The 20,104-nt window shown below is 41.0% G+C and overlaps 1 protein-coding gene across 1 annotated transcript in view; it reads left to right on the forward strand.

The window, feature by feature from the left end:
• The window catches only part of LOC139318535 (prominin-1-A-like), a 35,299-nt gene extending 15,712 nt beyond the window's left edge, over positions 1–19,587 (forward strand). The window contains exons 7-24 of the mRNA XM_070946011.1: positions 235–425; positions 891–965; positions 1,323–1,386; positions 8,080–8,239; positions 8,872–9,030; positions 9,442–9,565; positions 9,930–10,021; positions 11,496–11,580; positions 11,781–11,930; positions 13,145–13,213; positions 15,190–15,282; positions 15,370–15,423; positions 16,082–16,162; positions 17,405–17,473; positions 17,956–18,045; positions 18,473–18,585; positions 19,007–19,033; positions 19,533–19,587. Of these exons, the coding sequence (XP_070802112.1) occupies positions 235–425; positions 891–965; positions 1,323–1,386; positions 8,080–8,239; positions 8,872–9,030; positions 9,442–9,565; positions 9,930–10,021; positions 11,496–11,580; positions 11,781–11,930; positions 13,145–13,213; positions 15,190–15,282; positions 15,370–15,423; positions 16,082–16,162; positions 17,405–17,473; positions 17,956–18,045; positions 18,473–18,585; positions 19,007–19,033; positions 19,533–19,581 (1,745 nt within the window). The 3' untranslated portion in view covers positions 19,582–19,587. The remainder of the gene's footprint in view (positions 1–234; positions 426–890; positions 966–1,322; positions 1,387–8,079; positions 8,240–8,871; positions 9,031–9,441; positions 9,566–9,929; positions 10,022–11,495; positions 11,581–11,780; positions 11,931–13,144; positions 13,214–15,189; positions 15,283–15,369; positions 15,424–16,081; positions 16,163–17,404; positions 17,474–17,955; positions 18,046–18,472; positions 18,586–19,006; positions 19,034–19,532) is intronic.
• The last annotated feature ends 517 nt before the right edge of the window (positions 19,588–20,104 follow it).

The raw sequence follows: 20,104 nt of genomic DNA on the forward strand, positions 1-20,104 counted from the left end.
TATAACAAACAAAATCAAGATGGCGTTATTTTGAGCTTCTTTCTCATGCTTCTTTCTATTTCTGGACTATGTAATATCATATCCAACACCTTCCTTAATGGTTTCTTGTATCTTGTGCAAGATCAGCTCTGAGTTATTTTACAATCAAGAACTAAGTGGTCACTTCAGGTTGGGGAATTGTTTCTCAGTCTTCCTACTTTTGTTCCTCTGTCCTTCCTACTTTTTTTTTAATAGACATTCACAGCATAGACCAGGAACTCCAGAAAGTCAACCAGACTGGTGCTCGCTTGCAGGAAATGCAAAAGGAACTGAACAAAAATCTGACTGGCCTGAGAAATGAGATCAATGAGACTCTGAAAGAATGTGGCAGCTCATGTGGGAAAGTGTCCGTAGAGAACCTGACACCTGAGACCAATTTTGATACGGTAGAATGGGGTTTGGAAGAGGGAGAAATATTTGGATGGGCAGGGTGGATTATTTGACAGCATAGGAAAAGACCTCATGGGTATGGTGAACTGTTCAGTGTGTTTGGGGGGGGCATAGAAATGCAATTCATGATACATCTTAAAAGTCAGGCTAAGGAAGCATAATGTAATTGGGATAAGACTGCTGAGATAATTGACCCATGGGAGGCTGAAATCAGAAGCCATACAATCAAACGTGCCCCAATTGTATAGGATAGATTACAATGTAGGAGTATGTTCTCAAGATGTCTAGATCTGTGTTCATTAACTCCTAGTCATCCATATGTATACACACATTTCTATGTGGCAGCTGTTGCTTCATGTGTTTTCAGTTCATCCCACCTGAAACATAGTGCATTCCCCATTGCTTAATTGGGGTTGATCAAACAATAAAAATATATGTTTCTGCATTATTTCTTTCTGCAGATTCCTGATCTCAGTGATCCACTTAATTTGATATCTAATCTGACAAGTTTAGATCTCAACAGTACTGTAATAAAGGTAACACCCTCCTTTTCTTCTACAATTATCCTTTCAAGTATCTACTCTTAAGTGCCAGTGCAATAAGATGGGTTGCCCATGAAAGGAACAGGACAAAATGGTCACTTCAACAATCATTGGTCATTGTTTGGAGTCATTTTGTTCATGGACTGATGAACCCTATTTATATGAAACCTGTCCTGTGTCCTCTAAAGGAATTAAATCTGTTAATTTGGGGAAATGGCAAATGTATCTTCTTGGGGCTTTGTCTTTTGTTCAACAGTTTGGGGTCATGTTTTACTTGACTGACATTCTGAGATCTGAGCTTTGTTTGTATGTGTCTTCATCTGTGTCTGATTGTATCTCTTTTGCTTGTAGGCTAGAAATTTCATTGAAGAAATACCACAGAAAGTCTCTGATCAAACCAAAAAGGAGGTATCTGGTAAGTAACCCAATCATAGAATCTCATCTTCATTTCACACATTATTCTGTGGTTTCCAAAGGCCTGTAGGTGTACGAAATTATTCACATGACTGACATTATATATGGGGAGGGGGTGCATTTATTAGAAAAGGTCTGAGATATCCCTCCCTCATTAGAGAAGGCCTTAGGCCAAAGGAGACCACTGTTCCTCAGACGGCCAGTTGTGAGTCCCTCCTTGTGAAGTGGGGCCACGGGGTTCAGATGGGTTTGCTGATCACTTACCTGGCTCCCTGCCACGTGGTGGCAGCCCTGCCCGAGCTACTCAACGTTATTGCGGTGGCGGTTGATACCCCCAGACTTATGGTCATGGGGGATTTCAACCTGCCATCCGTGGGTGAGGCATCTGAGGTGGCTCGGGAGTTCATGGCTTCCATGACGGCCATGGACCTGACCCAACTAATTCATGGCCCTATGCACACTGGGGGAAACACACTGGACCTGGTTTTTGTCTCTGGACAGTGGTTGAGTGATCTCGAGATAGGGAATATAGTAATCAAGCCCTTGTCATGGTCAGATCACTCGCTCCTTCGCCTTGAACTTCGAACCGCGGCACCCCGCTGCAGGGAGGCGGAACCGATAAGATGGTACCGCCTCAGGCGCCTGATGGAACCTGATAGGTTCCAGATGGAGCTTGGGCCAATCCCGGAGGTTCTGGCTCATGCCTTGTCTGGAGACCTAGTGGCCGCCTGGGATAGGGCGGCTGCTAGAGCCCTGGACCGAGTCGTGCCTTTGCGGCCTCTGACCCGGCGCCGATCTCGCCTGGCTCCTTGGTTTACCGAGGAGCTGAGGGAGATGAAGCGCCGGAAAAGATGCCTAGAGAGCTGTTGGAGGGCTAGTCTTTCTGAATCCGACCGAACACTGGTAAGATCTCATATTAGGAGTTACCTAGTGGCGATAAAAGCAGCAAAATGCACTCATTTTGCTGCTCTTATTGCGTCATCAGATAATCGCCCGGCCGCCCTGTTTAGGGTGACCCGCTCCCTGCTCCACCAGGAAGCACGGGAGGACCCCTTGGAGGGAAGAGCCGAGGATTTTGTTCAGTATCTGCATGACAAAATCACTCAGATTCGGGCAGGTCTGGACTCCGACTGGATAGATCCAGCGAGGGTGACGGAGGCAGGTCTTGAGACTGTTATCTGGGATGAGTTTGATCCTGTGACCCCAGATGACGTGGACAGGATTCTGGGTAGATTGAAGGCGACCACATGTTTGTTGGACCCGTGCCCCTCCTGGTTAGTGCTGGCTTCCCGGGAGGTGACGCGAGGCTGGCTCCAGGGGATTATAAATGCTTCATTGAGTGAGGGTGTCTTCCCCGCCGCCCTGAAAGAGGCGGTGGTAAGGCCCCTCCTCAAGAAGCCTGCCCTGGACCCGGCAATATTGGCTAATTATCGTCCAGTCTCCAACCTTTGCTTCGTTGCGAAGGTTGTTGAGAGTGTGGTTGCGCGACAGCTTCCCCAGTACCTGGATGAAGCGTCGTATCTGGATCCGTTCCAGTCGGGCCTCAAGCCTGAGTACAGCACGGAAACGGCATTGGTCGCGTTGGTTGATGATCTCTGGAGGGCTCGGGACAGGGGTTGTTCCTCTGTCCTGGTCCTGTTAGATCTCTCAGCGGCTTTTGATACCATCGACCATGGTATCATGCTGCACCGGCTGGAAGGGTTGGGGGTGGGAGGCACCGTTTTACGGTGGTTCTCCTCCTTTCTCTCTGACCGGTCGCAGTCTGTGTTGACAGGGGGGCAGAGATCGACCCCGAGGCCCCTTATATGTGGGGTGCCGCAGGGATCGGTTCTCTCGCCCCTTTTGTTCAACATTTATGTAAAGCCGCTGGGCGAGATCATCCGTGATTTCGGGGTGAAGTACCATCAGTACGCTGACGACACCCAGCTGTACATCTCCACCCTGGACCACCCCAATGATGCCCTTGAAGTGATGTCCCAGTGCCTGGAGGCCGTACGGATCTGGATGGGGAGAAACGGGCTCAGGCTCAACCCATCCAAGACCGAGTGGCTGTGGTTTCCGACGTCCCGATATAGTCAGCTGGTGCCATCGCTGGCTATTGGCGAATCATTGGCCCCCACGGAAAGGGCTCGTAACTTGGGCGTCCTCCTGGATTCACGGTTGTCTTTAGAAGAGCACTTGACGGCCGTGACCGGGAGGATTTTTCATCAGGATCGCCTGATTCACCAGTTGCGCCCCTTTCTAGATCGGGACTTGCTACGCACAGTCACTCATGCCCTTGTCACCTCTCGTCTGGACTATTGTAACGCTGTCTAAATGGGGCTCCCCTTGAGGTGCACTTGGAGGCTCCAAGTGGCGCAGAGTGCGGCCGCGCGGGTGGTTATGGGAGCAGTGTGGAGCTCCCATGTAACACCTCTCCACGAGCTGCACTGGCTCCCGGTGGTCTTCCGGGTGCGCTTCAAGGTTCTGGTTACCACCTTTAAAGCGCTCCATGGCTTAGGACCTGGTTACTTACGGGACCGCCTACTACCATCAATAGCCTCCCACCGACCAGTACGCTGCCACAGAGAGGGGCTCCTCCAGGTGCCGTCGGCCAAACAATGTCGGCTGTCGGCCCCTACGGGGAGAGCCTTCTCTGTGGGGGCACCGATGATCTGGAACGAGCTCCCCCCAGAGATACGGAGGATTCCGGATCTGCTCACCTTCCGCCGTGAGCTGAAGACTCTTTTATTTCATCAAGCTGGCCTCGCCTAAATCTTCTCCCTTTTAAGTGCAAATTTTAAATTTTAATGTGTTTTAAAATATGGGTATTTTAAACTATGGGTATTAATTCAGCCAAATTTATTTAATTCATTTTATTCGATTTTAAATTTTTATATGTATGTGTTTTATTTTGTGGCTGTTCACCGCCCTGAGTCCTTCGGGAGTAGGGCGGTATAGAAATTCAATAAAATAAATAAATAAATAAATAAATTTGTGGATACCTTACAAGCATCCCCACTTCAGCTAAATACAGTTGTCCAGTATGCCCATCTTTCCAAAAGAAAGGCTTCTATCTTCTTCCTCACAAATGTAATTAATTTATAATGTATGTATTATATTTATATCTCACATTTCCATTAGAATCATAGAATTAGAAGGGAACTTTTAGGTACATTAATTGAGTCCCTTCCTTAATGCAGACATTCAAAATAATGCCAAATTACCTCCCCTGAAGGACAGCTCACCATGTTTCACATGCTTGGTTCCACTATCAAAAGGTGACCTTTGGAATTTTCTAACATTTAGCTGGAATCTCTCTTCCTGTTTCTTATGACCATCACTCCATCTCAGGGATAGAGAACAGGTCTTGACTTCTGTGTGACACCTCTTCATTTCCTTATTTTCCCCTTCCAAAATATTTGCTCAGGTCCAAACATACCAATTTGCTTTGACTTCATTTTCAAAATAAGAGTTACCTTTTAATCCCCTTGTTGCTCTTTTCTGCAAGTTTTTAACTGAAGTTCTATTAAAGCGTGTTGCCCAGAACTGGACACTACTCAGAATAGAATGTAATTATAACTTCTCCTGACTAGGTAAATGAAGTTTTGTTCACACAGTCTAAGACTGCATTTGACTTCTGAGTAGCAATATTTTGAGTTGCCAATTCCTATTCAGTTGTAAGATTTTTTTTTTCAGATTTAGCATTATCAGGCCAGATATCCTTCCATGCTCTCTACCTATACATTTATTTTATTTTTTCCTAAGTGAAGACCTTCCTTTGTTTCATTAGTACATTTGCTTTTGTGATTTTTCTTAAATCTATCAATATAATTTTGTATTGGGTTTTAATCCTTTTGAGCAATATTCTCCAACCTGAAAACTTCTAGATATACAGACTAAGACTTCTGGCATTTTCAGGAATGGCCAAACTGACTGGGAAATTCTGGGAGTTGAAAATCATACATCTGGAAACACTGTCCCAAGTATTAATCCAGGTTGGGCTATCCTACAGTATTAGCATCCTACAGTATTAGCAATCTACCTAGTTTTATGTCATCTTGATACTTGATAAGCATTCCTGCCAACTGTTTATTTAAAATAGTTAATGATAATTTTGAAAGGTGCTATAAATAAATCCTAAATATATAGTTATTAATAACAATAAAATATAGACTGAAGGTCTACTGATAATTAACCCACAGTTAAAAATATATGTATCTCGATCTCTCTGTATATATATCTCTGTAATACAAAGGTCTGTGGTATAGGCCAAAGCCTGTCCGAATAAATATATAGGTTTCTTGCTAGAAGGAAGCCTGGCACTTCTGGAAGAGGGCTCCAAAGCCGAAGAGCAGCTATAGAAGATGTCTCCTCTTGGGTTTTCACCAAATATGCCTCAAAGGGTAGGATGTCTCCAAATGATTTTGGCAAATGGTGATGGCATTTCAAAAGGCCTTGGCCCATGCTGTGTACAGCATTATAAATCATAAGCTGCACTTTGAACTGTACTCAGAAATTTACAGTAAATGCTTTACTCTGCTAGGATGCCATTATTTCAGTTCCTTCCTAGCCATAATCTTGCTGGCTTCCTTAACACACTAATGTCAGTGTCAGTATTTTTTGCCTAATGATGTTTCCGTTCTTGGCATGAATACAATGGTCAGTATGGTATAGATCATGGGTGTCAAACTCAAGGCCTGGGGGCCGGATCTAGCCTGTGGGGTGCTTAGATCTGGCCACCCTGGAAACAGCAAAGGCTTGGCCCATGGTGCCTCTGCTAGTGAAAATGGACCTCGAGAGAGCCGTGTATAGCCCACCCGAGTTGTGTTTTCACTGACAGAGGATTGCCAGAGGCTGTCGTAGCCAAAAATGGACCTTGAAAGGGCTGCGGGTGGCCCTCCCAAGCACCATTTATGCTGGCAGAGAGTTACAGGAAACTGTCGCATCCAAAACTGGAGCTCGAGACCCCGTTTTCACTGACAGAGCACTCAGGCCACCACAGGCGCCCCTGACAGTGATGTTGAGTTGGCCACGACCACCCTGGCCACGACCACCCCAGCTCCCCGAGGTCAAATACAACCCTAATGCGACCCTCAATGAAATCGAGTTTGACACCACTGGCGTAGATATTAAGTAATTAGTACCCATATATACCAAACCTACTAGTTTTTGCATGCAAAAAAGCCCAGGTCCAGTCTCTGGCTTCTTCAAGTAGGACTTAAGAGATCCATAGCAGAAAGTCTGAAGAACTGCTACTCATTAAGTAGCCTGCTTGCTTACTGTATTAACTTATTGGGTGGTTTATTGTCTTATGTAATTATTTGCCACTCTAAAGACATTCACATCGTGGATGCAATATGTTCTCACTGAATCAAGAGTGCAACAAAATTAGCCTCAACCGATGTCATCTCCAAGTTTCTTATTTCTAACATCTGTGCAAGTTAAGAAAGACTTCAGTGAAGCAGTATACTTGTGTAGAAGACTTTTCCAACTTTGGTTAGAGGTAGAGGAGAGTCCACCAATCACATAGAAGAAGGCGGCTGCAAGGAAGCTTTCAGGCACTGAGAAGCTGTGATAGACTTCTATGCAGGTACCCTTTTGATTTTTGCAAAAACTCCCAGATGTTGAGAAGTGGTTGAGAAGCAGTATCCCTCTGAGGATTTGCACAGTCTAATCAGTTTCCTTTTTTTTACACCTGTGTAAAGGCACACATTTATCCTATCTATGTATGAATCAGCCCATTATGGCTTGCTTAATTAACCATTAAAATGGTTAAAAATCCTGGGAGTTTGTAAGAAAATTAGACAGTGTAGATCATGGATATCAAACAGAAGGCCCGCAGGCCGGATCTGGCCAGTGGGGTGCATAGATCTGGCCCGCGGGGCCACCTTAGAAAGAGCAAAGGCACCTGCAGTGCCTCTGCCAGTGAAAATGAAGCTTGGGGGGCCCTGCGGTGGCGATGGCCGCCTGCAGCCCTCTGCCAGCGAAAATGGAATGTGCGGCCCTCCCGGGCTCTTTTTTCGGCTGCAATGGCCTCCTGCAGTCCTCTGCCAGCAAAAACGGAGCTTATGAGGTCTGTTTTTGCTGGTAGAAGGATGCAGGAGGTCGTCGCAACATGAGTGATGTTGAGCTGGCCATGCCCACCCTGGCCACGCCCCCACATACCCCTGAGGTCAAATACAATCCTGATGTGGCCCTGAATGAAATTGAGTTTGACACCCCTGGTGTAGCTAATATGTGTAAGATGAAGATCTGATGCAGTATTAGGCAGATATCCTATGTTTTGATATGTTATATTGTTTTTCAGTTTCTTTGCTCAAACATATTTAGTATCCTGAATTATTCTACTTATTCTTCCCATGTGCAGCTATTTTCCTGCTCCTGCTACACCCTGACTTTAGTTTATTTCACTTAATGGAAACTGATCCCTCAAAAAAAAAAAATGTAATCTTCACTCCCAGAATTTACACTCAGCTTTGTTTGTTGTTTATTGCTTTGTTAAAGATGCTTTAATAGAAGTATTTGATTTGCATCAATAAAAGATTTTAATTGCATCACTTAAATTAAGATGCAGTGTGAATTGTATCTGTACAGAGTACGAGTTGGAGAGCTTAACATATCCATTGCCCTTGGATAATTGTTATTGTTTAGGCAGTCCATGATAATACACATAGTATAATGGGTTTATCTGTGTTTGCTCCTATTATTAAAGAGATACAGAATGAACTTCGCAATGTCAAGAAGGGAATTAATGAAATCAGTGATAAGTTTCACAAGCTGATCTCAGTGAAGGATATCTCTGCATTCATGGAAAATATTGTAAATACAGCAAATGACTATAAGCCACATGTGGTCAAATATGATGACTACAGGTAGGAATAAAACTTTTTTCAATTTTTCATATGTTGCATTATTACTTGGGCTGAATTCAGAGTTCAGATGGAATGATATCTACATTCCATTTTAGCAGGCAGAAGGTCAGTTATAGAAAAATATTGTGTAGCTCAGAAGAAAAATGAGGCCTGTAGAGTTCTCTGTTTCAAGCATTGTTGTTTGAATGAGCAGCACCTCTAATCTGCAAAAGTTCAAAGCTCTATTTAATCAGCATTTAATACTAGTTCTTATGCTTTGGGCTTGAATTGGATCTTATTACTTTCATTACTTCCTTTAATTTCTAGTGCCTGTGTTCATAATGCACTGAGCTACAAATGATCCAAGCACATTTTAGCCTAGGATGCAAACCCATTTCATGCAGTTACTTTGTGGTTGAATGTATTATGCACCTGAGAAAATTTGGTTAATTGAGAAAATTATAATCCTGGTTGGTAAGCATCCTGTTTGAACAAAACTAGTCTGTTGTAGATGTTAGCACAGCGTGATCCTATCTTATTCTGATTTCAACTGAATTGAACTGATTTGACCTCATTGAGCATGTTTTCACCTCTTCCTTCCTGCATTGTTGTTTAAAGTCTGAGTGTTAACTAGTTGATTTTTTTCACTACAGGTGGGGTGTTGGCGTCTGCCTTTGCTGCCTGTTGCTTGTAATAATTGTATTCAATGTGTTGGGCCTTTTGCTTGGTGGCCTTGGGCTAGATCCAAATGGAGTGCAATGGCCTACCAAACGGGGCTGCCTCTCCAACACTGGTGGAAACTTCTTTATGGCGTAAGAAATGTTATGTTCTCTCCCTCCTCAGTATGGGGAAATAACTGACAATAACCTCTTTGTATCCTTCCAGATCATAGCCACAAACGCTGCTTGTATTTTTATATAATGTTAGTTGCTTTGGAGAAAGCACTTTATGGAAAGTTTTCTAATTTTACACTTAGCATAGATTCCTACCAGGAAAATATAGAGTGGTATTGTACACAAGTGCCACTGTTGATGGCAAGGTACACTACTAAGTTGAAAATGTCCTTGCCTCAGCACATTGTTTTCCTGCCTTGCTCTATGGATCTTCACAGAAGTGGCACCATGACAATATAAAACCCAACTGTAGAAAGTTCTGTGTGTTGCTCACATCCAAATCAATAGTTGTATTGTAGACCTCTGATTGTTTCTCATCTTTCATGACAGGAGTGTTGGATTCAGCTTTATATTTTCATGGTTGCTGATGTTGCTGGTTCTAGTATTATTTTTAGTTGGGGGCAATTCATACACATTGGTGTGCCGGCCTTGGGCCAATGGAATTATCCTTCAGGTAAGCCACCCAAGTTGCTACTGTATTTATAACTGTTGTGTCCCCTCATGATTAGGAACAAGGAGACAAGGGCTGCTCAGAGTTGGTTGATAATTGAAGTTGCACATAAGCCTAATAAAACAAATGCATAAATATTATGACACAGGGAAGGATAGCTCATATTTATAGAGTTAATAATGGTGTATTAATTTGCCATCTTTGTTTGCAGTTCCCTCTTCCAACTTTCATAAGTCATTTTTATTTTAGTCTCTGGCTGCAGCAGTTTCAGCTTCAGGAGAGGAGAAAATACAGCTGGAGGAATCAGTAAAGAGTTTAAGAAAATTTAGAAAAGATTTCATCAGCTGCCACTTATCTTTTTTTCTAGTATCTGGATACATCTGGGGTGCTCCCTCAATTAAATGTGAAAAAGCTCATGAATTTGAACGGTTCTGATGTAAACCTGACCAGCATATACAAGTAAGTGCCAGGCTGCTTGGCTCAGCTGCCATTATGTTTCTCTTCAGCTTCCTGAAGGAGAAGGAGAATCTGGAGAGAACATAAATGTTGCAGGCCTAGTGAAATAGATTTTGGAGGTTGTACAGAGGGAAACTTTGTACAGAAGAAGGACATAGCTGATTATCAACCTGTAATGAAATACATGGAAGCACTATACAGATTAAAGCAGTGGTTCCCAACTTTTCTTTGACTATGCCCCACCTAAGCACCTCTAAAATCCTGATGCACCCCCCCCCCCCCGTGACATATAATTCTTCAAGTCTTGTCTATTTATATATTAAAAAGTGTTGCTAAGGTCTAGAGTCTAGAGTCTAGACACTACACATTTTTGAATTGCCCCCATTAAAAATCAAATTGTCCCCTATGGGGCGTGGGCCCCATTTTGGGAACCACTGGATTAAAGTATTAATAAATGAGTAAAAGCTTGGTAGAATATCGTATGAACCATATTTCCAGAATGTGGTCTCTGCACAAATCATGTGCTTTAGGTTAGCGGCCTCCAATCTTTTGGGTACCAGGGATCCAAACCTTCCATGGAGAAAGTTTTTTCCTTGGACCGGAGGGGGCATGGTTTTGCGTGCTGCCTGCATCCCGTGGATGGAGCTTTGCTTGTCTGTATGGACTGGTTGCTGGCATGCCATGGACTATTACTGGTCCAAGGACCTGGAGTTCGGGACCACTGCTTTAGGTCCTACTTTGACGGAATTCTCCTAAGCAAGTCCCTTCAGTTTCCCCTTCCCGATAGATGAGCACCTCTTATCCCAGCCCATTCTTCCATTCCATTGGTCCCAGATAGTCTATACATCACCTAAGTGACCAGAAACAAGTTGCTGTAATTGCAGTGAAGCAGTTGAAAATAATGTACATATTTTTGCTATCAATGGCAGAAAAAGCTGAACTTTTCCCACCTGCTCCTTGCAAGGAAGAAGACTTGTTGTTTATGTGTGCAAGTGATAGGAATGAATACAGGTAGTTCTCAATTTATGATCATAATTGAGCCCAAAATTTCTATTGCTAAGTGAAATATTTGTTAAGTGAGTTTTGCCCCATTTTACAACCTTTCTTGTCACAGTTGTTAAGCAAATCACTGCAGTTAAGTTAATAACACTGTTGTTAAGTGAATCTGGCTTCTACGTTGACTTTGCTTGTCAGAAGGTTGCAAAAGGAAATCACATGACTCCGGGACACTGCAACCATCATAAAGATGAATCAGTTACCAAGCACCTGAATTTTGATCACATGACCACGGGGATACTGCGATGGTCATAAGTGTGAAAACAGCCATAAGTCACTTTTTTCTGTACTATTATAACTTTGAATGGTCATTAAATGAACTGTTGTAAGTTAAGGACTACCTGTAATATGCCTGCTTCTACAGTAAGGCCATTCTGAAGAGGCATCCTGGCCTCTTAACTCAAGTTTTCCTCTTTTAAAGGAATTGTGAAGAAAATGCACCCTTGTGGAGTACTTTACACCTAGATGAGATCGTCTCTTTGAATGACACCTTCAACATCAGCAAGGTAAATGATGGCTGCCTATACTGAATCAATCCGGTGCTAGAGAAATGCCATAATCAGTTAACATTTTGTTCCCAGAAATTAGCTTAGGGTTGTCACCAGGAATAGTTACAGCCTCCTTGAATGGTTCTAGAGAATGTACTGAAAAACAAATGAAGTTGTGCTCTGCATATAGTCATCTGGCATTTCTCTTTTCCCTCTAGTACACTCAAAGCATTGATTCAACCTTGAATAAAATAAAGATCAATATTGGATCTATTGAACTCCTGAAGGATGACCAAAAACAGAGCTTGCTGGATCTGAGTTCAAAAGATGGGCCTCTGAATGTGGATTTTAACAGTACTCTTGAACAAGTAAGATAAAAAATAAAGAAAAGGCTTGTGAAAGAAAGGAAAAATGTTGTTATAAGTTCCTTCCCAGAAGGAGCTCTATAAGGACCAGACATTCTTCTGTATCTTCTCCAACTGCTCTGTTGGAGAATGGGCAATGTTCACATTTACTGGGGAACACATTGCTGTTTCCTGGCACAGACGTTAAAGAGTCTGCTACCTGAAGGATTCTGAGTTGATATTGTCAAATATTATAGCTTATTGGCAACTGCTCCAGTTGTGATTGTGTTTGGCTAAGCTCTGAGGTTACCATCTATAGCCAAAGAGTTGACAGAGTATTTACAATATGTACCTTTAAAGTTTTGTGTGGGTTTTTTAAATTGTTCATTTTTTTAACATATATGTTTCTTTTTAGCATTCTGTGTAAATTAACATCTCAATATAGAATTCAGAATTCTATGCGATCTGGGATCTGTGGTATAGGTGGTTAGAAAGTAAATGCAAAAGTTAATACTCATGTGGAATAATGCACAACGATTAGATAACTTTGTATATTATTGTACTCTAATTAAACAGTAATCAATTTTATTCACAAGAACTTTTGTACAAACTGTATAAACGATTAGATAATTGACTAGATACCGCACTTGTAAATATACAATATGACTACACATTGCCGAACCGTTTAGTTTGAATTGTAATATGTTCTTAAATCAATAAAATTGCATTAAAAAAAATAACATCTCAATATAGTATAATGAAATAATAAAAATGTCATTCTTTATAAATAACAGCAACTACGAGTAATTAAGCAGTGATCAGATAGGCTAGCATGATTGATCAATTTGCCTGCTAATATTGTGGACACAATAGAGAAGAGGACACACTTTACCTAGTCCTTAAAGGATAATCAGAAAACTTATTGGATTGCTCTGCTGTCAGAAAACAGTCATAAAAATACCTATGTATCCAAAAGCAAATAATCTAACAGTTGCTAGTGGACATTCGAAAAATCTCTGCTAGTAGATCAGCAGAAAACAGGGATGAGGTGAACTTACTCCTCCTAGTGATGAGATGAGGAAAAACAATAACATGTATTGTATTAAAACATTTGAGTATTGACTGGAAAATATGCAGAAATATTCAAAAGTAAATCTGCCTTCAATTCCATATTTAATTCATTCAAATGTATTTTGCTTGCTTGACTTCTGTGTTCTCTTTTTCTCCTTTTTCTACAGCTTAACCAGAATCTGACCAAACAAAATCTGAATACCTTGGCTAATAACTTGGAAGAACTGGCAAATACTGTGAGTAGTCCTTGGGAAAGGATACCCACATGATCTTATATATCTGTCTTCCTCAACTTCTAAGTATACAGCAGATGTTATGGGAAATCCTTTTGAGTAGACATGGAATTTGGCAGATATAGCTATTCTCCCAGCTGCCGCTGGAAGATGTAAACTAATTCTATTATAAATTGTGTCTTGGAATGTGGCCTTCAAGTAGCTTTGATAATGAACTGCACAAAAATAACAAGACATCAGGAAATTCTGAATAATAATAATAGTAATAGTAATAATAATAATAATAGTAACAAAAGCAATAATAATAATACTCACTGCTCAAGAACAAACACTACAAACTAATGCCATGAAAGCAAAAATACAAAAATCCACCAACAATCCAAACTGCTTCACATTTAATATGTGAATGCAGCAAAACTGCACAAACTGGTTACAAAGCTAGACATGACTGAGTTGCTAAATTAATCCACTGGTCATTATGTAAAAAATACAACTTGCCTGTATCCAAAAAGTCATGGGAACATAAAGTGGAAAAAGTTATAGAAAATGAGAAGGTGAAGATCTTGTGGGACTTATGAATACTGACGGATTGTCACTTGGAACACAACACGCCAGATATCATAGCTGTCGAAAACCGAAACGTACAATTTATTGACATCGCGGTACCAGGAGATGCCAGAGTTGAAGAAAAAGAACTGGAAACAATCATGAAATATCACGACCTGGCCATCGAAACTACACGGCTATGGATGAAACATGTAACATTGGGGCACTTGGTACCATGTCCAAGAATTTTATAAGATACATCAACAAAGTGCAGTTTCCTGCAATAATACCAGTAGAACTGCAAAAAACTGTGCTACTTGGAACATCATACATCTTAAGAAGGTACTTGGTTGATACCTAGGACCCTGGCAGCAACCCGTATCTACCATTAGCACCAGTCAATGGTATTTGTGATGCACTTTTGAATGTTCAGTTGACTGAGTTTCATGTTTAATGAATAAAGTAAATAACAACAACAACAATACTGTATGCTACCTGATTCCCTACAACCCTGGATAGCTCACAATAATCAATCAAATACATTACAATAAAAATCAATAAAATATAAAAGTTAAAGAAAAAAGATATCAAGCACAACAGACCAGATGGAATGAAGTGAGAAGTCTCATTCACCCTCACCAAAGGCATGGGTGAAGACATGGGTGGCTTGAATTGCACCTTAAATTATACCCAGAAGCAAACTAGCAACCAGTGCAAAGCAGAGATGTTACATGGGCATACCAAGGCCTGTGCATCACCATTCCTGCCATTGCATTCTGGGCCAGTTGAAACTTCTGGAAAATCTTGAAGGGAAATCAGTGTAGAGCACATTGCAGTAGACAAACCAGGTGACTAGGCATGGCCGACTATCTGAAGGGACTCCTAATCTAGAAAGGGGCAAAACCTGTACACCAGAAGTGCAAACACCCTTCTGGTCACAGCTGATACCTGCTCCTCAAGCAGGAGCTGTACGTCCAGGAAGATTTCCAGATTGCACACCAAATTTGAAGAGGCAATGTTACCTCTTCCAATGGTCAAGAATATGTCTGGGCTTAGAGAAAGAAAGAGAACCCTCTAAAATTGCTCCCACAATCCCTAACCCATGGAGTTATCTCAGGATACTGTGGTCAATGATATTGAAAGCTGCTAAGAGATCAAGGACCACATGATCTCCATCTTGGCTCAACCATATGCTCAATCAATAAACATGACCAAGGCTGTCTCAGGACTAAATCCTGGTCTGAAACCTCACTGAAACAGTTGGAGTAGAACCTGTTTTGAACTAGAAGGTAATTGTTGAGGGAGAATGGAGTGAAATGGGGCATTGAAATTGCAGAGTACAAATGCTAACTGGATATGACTCCATGTCAAGTTTAATGAATACTGTGTGTATAAAAACAATAAATAATCTAATATCATTCACTCGTTTTCAGACAACCAGTGATACAGGTAAAAAGTTGCAACGTCAAGCTGATGAGCTGAAGAAAATCCAAAATTGGATAAATCTCAAATTTCCTCCAGAAATTGTGAGTGTGGTTTCCCTTGTCTCTCTTTATCTTCTTTGACCAAACTTGGTATAACTGAATGAGGAATTTATTTGTTTTCTCCCTTAGAAAGCCTTGAAGGAAAGCATCCAGAGCTTGCAGAAATCTACACCTCAAATTCCAGTAAGCAGGCTGGGTGGAAGTGAAAAACTGGGGAAGAGGCCTTTGATTCTAGGGTTTCTAAAGATTTCTGTAAACAACTTTCGTTGAGATATTTTAGAAGTTCTGCTAGAGGCCAATCTGTTGAGATAAGAGATAGAAAATTGTGACTTCATATTACTAAGTGCCAATTGGAGAGTTCAGAAATTTATCTTGGCATAAAAAGGTTTTAAATTTATTAAATTTATGACAAGACTGAACACAATTAAGAGGTTGGTAGACATCACACAAAGGAGAGAATGAGTATGGAAGGTCCATTTATAGCACGGGTGTCAAACTCACCACATCACATGACATATGACTTTTTTTCTCCTTTGCAGAGCTGGGATGGGCATGGTCTGCATGTATTGTATCTGGCCCATGCGCTGCCAGTTTGAGACCCTTGATTTATAGCATTAGCAGAGCTATTTGTGTGAATTTGAATATCATTGATTTAAAATGCTTATTGACATCATTCCCTTCATGTTTAATTTAATAAAAATGTATCAAAGAACATGTCCCAGCTTTCAATATGCTGTGGGATTTGTGACGCTAGATGTGCAAGCTATTTTTCTTGAGCAGACAGCTCAGATGTATCTGAATAGAAGCTTTTGAAGAATCTAACACCGATATATCCCACCAGAATCGGATAAACTTCACGCTGTCGGAAATAAATGAGACCAATTCATTTATACAGCACCAGACAGAGAATGTTATAAAAAATGTAAGTTTTCATCAGTACCTTAGTATGTTTGTCTGCTTATTTATTTACAATGGGAATAAACTCTGCCAGTCAGCCCCAGCACTTTGGTCAGAACTGACATCAGCAATCTAAAGTGAGATGGGGGTGGGGTGGGGGGATGAACAGACGCTCCAGGATCCAGCATATTATTTCCTAGGGCTGTGCATGATTTAGAAAAAGTCCTTCAGACATTGTGGGAGTACTGTTGTTCATTAAGTGGCCTGAAGGAAAATGCTGCTACTTTAAGGAATCCACTCATTAAGCCAATAGGTAAACCTTAGGCTAGCTTCAAACCCTGAAAAACATTGTGCTACTTTCATCAATATAGGTAGCTTTTGACTTATGACATAGTTGGGGCCAAAATGTTGGTTGATAAATGATATTGTCATTAAGGAAGTCATCACGTGATTGGATCACAATGTTATGACAGTCATTAAGCAAATCATATCATTAAGTGAATCACATAGTGTTTAAATGAATCTGGCTTCCCTGATTGACTTTGGTTGTAGGAAGATAGCTGGGCAGGTTGCAAGTCTCAATCACATGACCACAGGATACTGCAACCAGTTGTAAATGGGAGCCACTTGCATTCCTGCATCCATAGGAGTGGTATGATGGTCTTTGCTTTGAGAACTGGTCATAAGGCACTTTTTCTACAATCATTAAACAAATAGTCATAAATCCAGGACTACCTGTAGTAGTATGGCCATGCTTCTTATGCTTGCAGGAAATCTGAAGTAGTTCTTCTGAGTTATTTAAGCATGGAGAGCCTTATTACCGCTAGCAAATCTTGCATGAAAGAGCTCTGCTTGCTCGCTCCTTCTCCCCCCCACCCTGAGTCTTCTAGAGCTTCATTTCCATTCATGGACTGCAATGCAATTTATATAGGATAGAGCCGTGGTGGTGCAGTGGTTAGAATGCAGTACTGCAGGCTAACTCACTGCTCACTCCAGGAGTTTGTTTCTCACTGGCTCAAGGTTGACTCCATCCTTCCAAGGTTGATAAAATGAGGACCTAGATTGTTGGGGGGTCAATATGCTGACTCTGTAAACCTCTTAAGATAGGTCTGTAAAACACTATGAAGCGGTATATAAGTCTAAGTGCTATTGCTATATTTATGCTCCAAAACTGATGGATCTGCAATGCAGTTTATATAGAATATTTACACTCAAAACTGAACCATTTCCTGGGTTTGAACCCATCCTCTTCTCTACTTCCATGTAGGAGACCAAGACTTTTATATGGAACACAGTGAATTATTTTTCCTCTTATCTGACATGGGTTGAGAGTTCTGTAAGTATTATCAATCATTTCTAATAGAATAAGGATGGTCTTGCTGGGCTTACACTTTTATCTTGCCAACACTATGTACCAGTAGTTATCTGTCCAAACCCTTACCAAACAACATGTAGATTCAAGAGGCATGACTATTTTTTAAGCCAAGAACCTTTCCATTCCCTTGGTATGTTGTATGAAGATCAGTAGAATTGTTTGGTGACCCAAGTAAAACTTATCTATTTGTTTCAATATACCAATTGTGCTTTGTTAATCTGGGTTTAAGCATAGTATATTGTATAAGGGCAGCCATAAAAATGCAGTATACAATTATTGAGGGATTGAGCTTTTCCTTCTGAGTTGGAAGATAAATTAATGTAGATTTCAAAACATATGGTGGTCAAATAATGAAAATTATTGTCCCGAAGATCAGAGCTTGGTTTTCTCTGATGAAACATCTAATGAAATGTTTTGTTTTGCTTTTAAATCTTTGTTGGCAGATCATAGGAGAATTTGGTCGCTGCGGTCCTGTAGCCTGGGCACTGGATAGCGTGAATACCATTGTCTGCAATTACCTTGTTGATTCTTTGGTGAGAAAATCAGTAGGACTAATCAGAACATTAATTGAGATGTAGGATTGCTAATCCTGTCAACATGGAATTAAGGCAAGAGATGGTCGTTACAACAGAGTGTAACACCAAATTGTAAATAAGAGGCGCATATGATTATAATTGTCTTGGGCGTCAGTTTGCTGTAACAACCCATGTCTTAATTTTGAGAAAAAAATGCAGGGAGAAATTAGAGGTGCACATACTTCTGAACAGAAACAGGAGTGGAAGGTACATAAAGAATGCTCTAGCTAGTGCATATTAAGACCAGAAGGTGCAAATACCTTCTATGTGAGGATATGTCCATCATTAGAGATATTTCTCTTGGCAGTCTCAACCAACTAAAGCTGGGCTGAAATACATAAAGCATTGCCTCCAACAATTTATCCCTTCTGTTTCCCCCTCCTAGAATGCCTTCTGGTTCAGTCTGGCCTGGTGCACAATCTTTCTGTTGCCAAGTATCATCTTGGCTGTGCGGCTTGCCAAGTTTTATCGTCGAATGAACGTCGATGACATATATCAGTAAGGATGATTTATACGTAGTAGGGCATGCTGCTCCCCTCCCCCAATATTGTCTATGAACTAGTTTGAAAATTTCTTCAGAATCATCTGTGCAAGTACCCCCAACCCCTCCTGGGGCTACATTTCATATAACTGCTTCAGAAATGTGATCTTGCCATAGCATAACTGGAAGATCTTCCTTTTCTCTGCTTCTCTGTGTCATGATGTCCAGTTCAATCATTAATTATTTTTGTGGTTCCCAGTCTATTTTTTGTGAGATCTATCTATCTATCTATCTATCTATCTATCTATCTATCTATCTATCTATATCTATATCTATATATCTATATCTATCTATATCTATCTATCATCTATCTATCTATCTATCTATCTATCTATCTATCTATCTATCTGTCACTGACATATCCCTTTCTTCTATTAGGGATGAGATTATGGAAAACTTTGAACTGTGAGTATCTTTCTGTATCTGTGAGCAATCTTTGCTAGGCAGCACTGAAGTTCAAGCAAATGTATTAGGTTAAAGAAGAGTTATTTAATTAGCCACTAAAGGGGTGTGAAAGCCATTTGGGGTGTAGGGAATACCAAATATAGTGTAGGCACCTCCCTGTTCTGGTGTTAATGCTTAACAAGGAAATGAACATAATGGTGTGCAGAGTGGGAAACTCATTGCAATACTGTTAAGTTTTTGCAATACTGCAAGTTTTTGTCACATGACGACAAATAATGCTTGGGATGATGTGAAAAAGTAGTGTGTGGTATGTTTATCAGGGTAGAGGGGATTTTTAAAACTCTTATCTTATAGCATGAACTAACAGTGAGGGACTGAGAGCTGCCGAACAACAAAGCAAAATCTCTAAAGCTTCCTATTTCCTAATCATCTGTACCCTTATTGTGGCTTACCAACCATCAAGGTTCAATTTTCTTAATTTCTTCTTTTCCCATTACAGGTCAAGGCAAAGCATGTTCAAAATGCCCCGGGCTGAGCTGAAGAAATAACATTTCCTTTTTCAACATTCCATCTCTGAGAAGCTATGAATGCAACAAACAACGGTCGAGAGAAGTCTTGGGTTTCTCTTGACATTGTGCAGTGTGTGGATCTTTGCCACATTTTTTTCCTGAACAAGTTTGTAAGATGGCAACCACTTTTTCCCTTCAAAAGAGACTACTGTGCCATAAGCCCTATGACAGAGAAGTATAGTTTGGCTGTACACTCAGTCTATGAAGAGGATTGTGCTCTTCTCTAGAGATTAGGCTTGCAGTCTATATGCTGTCCATTTTACAGGAAAAAACCCTGATGCTCAAGGGGCTCCATAGTGATACCACGGCATTCTACTGAATTACTGTACAGACCCCAATATATAGCAGAACATCTTTACAGTAATTCTTTTGATCCTCAACAGATCTAGAAATCTTTGCTAGATTAAGCTGAATTGCAAATAGTGCCTTCCTGGATCAATACCTACTCCATACCTATTTTAAAGGTTGATACTCTGAAGAGAAAGCAAATATGAGCCATAAT

Source organism: Pituophis catenifer, unplaced genomic scaffold (genome assembly GCF_029215685.1).
Source record: "Pituophis catenifer annectens isolate HBS135680 unplaced genomic scaffold, rPitCat1.0.hap2 SCAF_6, whole genome shotgun sequence".
NCBI classification, from domain to species: Eukaryota; Metazoa; Chordata; class Lepidosauria; order Squamata; family Colubridae; genus Pituophis; species Pituophis catenifer.